This window comes from Dipodomys ordii, unplaced genomic scaffold, assembly GCF_000151885.1.
Source record: "Dipodomys ordii isolate 6190 unplaced genomic scaffold, Dord_2.0 Scaffold69, whole genome shotgun sequence".
Lineage (NCBI taxonomy): Eukaryota > Metazoa > Chordata > Mammalia > Rodentia > Heteromyidae > Dipodomys > Dipodomys ordii.
In genome coordinates, this window is record NW_012267285.1 from 1,134,764 (window position 1) to 1,136,262 (window position 1,499).

Sequence of the window (1,499 nt, forward strand, 5' to 3'; positions counted from 1 at the left end):
ACCTTGGAGATACCCCCAGTCTACAGGACAGGGTATGTGCTCTTTGGAAGAAAGATTGACATAGCAGATGAGAAGATCGTTGTGGGGGTGATTCCTATTTTGGGGGAGCATAGGCTGGGGTTCTCTGTTCTTGCACGAGAAGGGTTTTGTTTGGGTGAGTGAAAGTCAGGTCGGGGCCTCCCGACTCTGGAGGCTATGTGTGTATTTATTTGTTTCTGGTGCTGGTCCCCAAACTTAAACTCAAAGCCTGGGCGCTGTCTCTGAGCTTTTGTGATCAAGGCTGGTACTCGACCACTTGAGCCATACCTCTGCTTCTGGCTTTTTTTTTTTTTTTTTGCTGATTCCTTGGAGATCAGAGTCTCATGGACTTCCCTGGCCAGGCTGGCTTTGAACCATGATCCTCAGATCTCAGCCTCCTGAGTAGCTGGGATGGCAGGCGTAAGCCACGATGCCAGGCTTAGCTTCAGTGTTTTTTGCAGATGGTCCCGTCCAGGCTCACCGGGGCGCTGCTGGTGCTGGCCTTCACCATGTCAGGTGGGTACCCCCATGTTCTCGTCCCTTCCTCTCCCTCCAGAACCACCCAGCAGGGGTGTGTGTGTGTGTGTGTGTGTGTGTGTGTGTCACTTGGCTGCCTTCTGGGACGTTCCTGCAGCTCTCCCAAGCCTTTGACTCAGTTTCCCCAGAACCCAGGTGTGCCCTGCAACTTGCCCGCTCTTATTGGGTAAGAGGTGACCCACGGCGGCGCGCAGCTGGCTTCCTGGATGGGAAGGAAGGAATCCCCGGCATGGATTATTCATCTGTGAAGGAGGGAGGAGACTGGGGGAGGGGTCCCACGAGCCCTCCCAGAAGGAGAGGCTGAGGGTCACAGGGGGTCCGTGACAGCCTGGAAGTCCCCCAACATCCCAGGGTTCCGCTCAGCCTCTGCCGAGATGCCGAGGTCTGCGCATGCGGGTCGGCCCTCAGGCCGTGGGCCTGTTGCAGTTACATCCTCCCCCTCCCCCCCCCCCACTGAGGACAAATGCATGTGTGTCAGACGCCCAGACTCCTTTCCACCAGGTGAGCTGTGCCAGAAGGCCCAGGGCACTGAAGAGATTTGATCTGAGGTTCTCCTCCTGTGTGAACTTGCTTTATCCACCTACCCACCCAGCCACCTCCCCGCCCACCCATCCACCCATGCATGCATGCATGCATCCATCCATCCATCCCTCTATTTGTACATCTGTCATTCATCCACCACCCACCTATCCAACTATCCACCCATCCACCTATCCATTCGTCCATCCACCCACTCTTCCACCCATCCATCAATTCAGTCATCCATTCATCCATCTACTCATCCATCCATCCATTCATCCATCCACCCATCCATCCATTCCTCCATCCATTCGTCCATCCACCCACTCTTCCACCCATCCATCACTCACCCATTCATCCATCTACTCAGCCATCCATCCACCCATCCATCCATCCACCCATCTATCCATCCATCCATCCACCCA

General features: G+C 55.4%; 1 protein-coding gene across 1 annotated transcript in view; it reads left to right on the top strand.

The window, feature by feature from the left end:
• Positions 1–479: 479 nt before the first annotated feature.
• The window catches only part of Vwf (von Willebrand factor), an 87,460-nt gene continuing 86,440 nt past the window's right edge, over positions 480–1,499 (top strand). The window contains exon 1 of the mRNA XM_013023596.1: positions 480–534. Within this exon, the coding sequence (XP_012879050.1) occupies positions 480–534 (55 nt within the window). The remainder of the gene's footprint in view (positions 535–1,499) is intronic.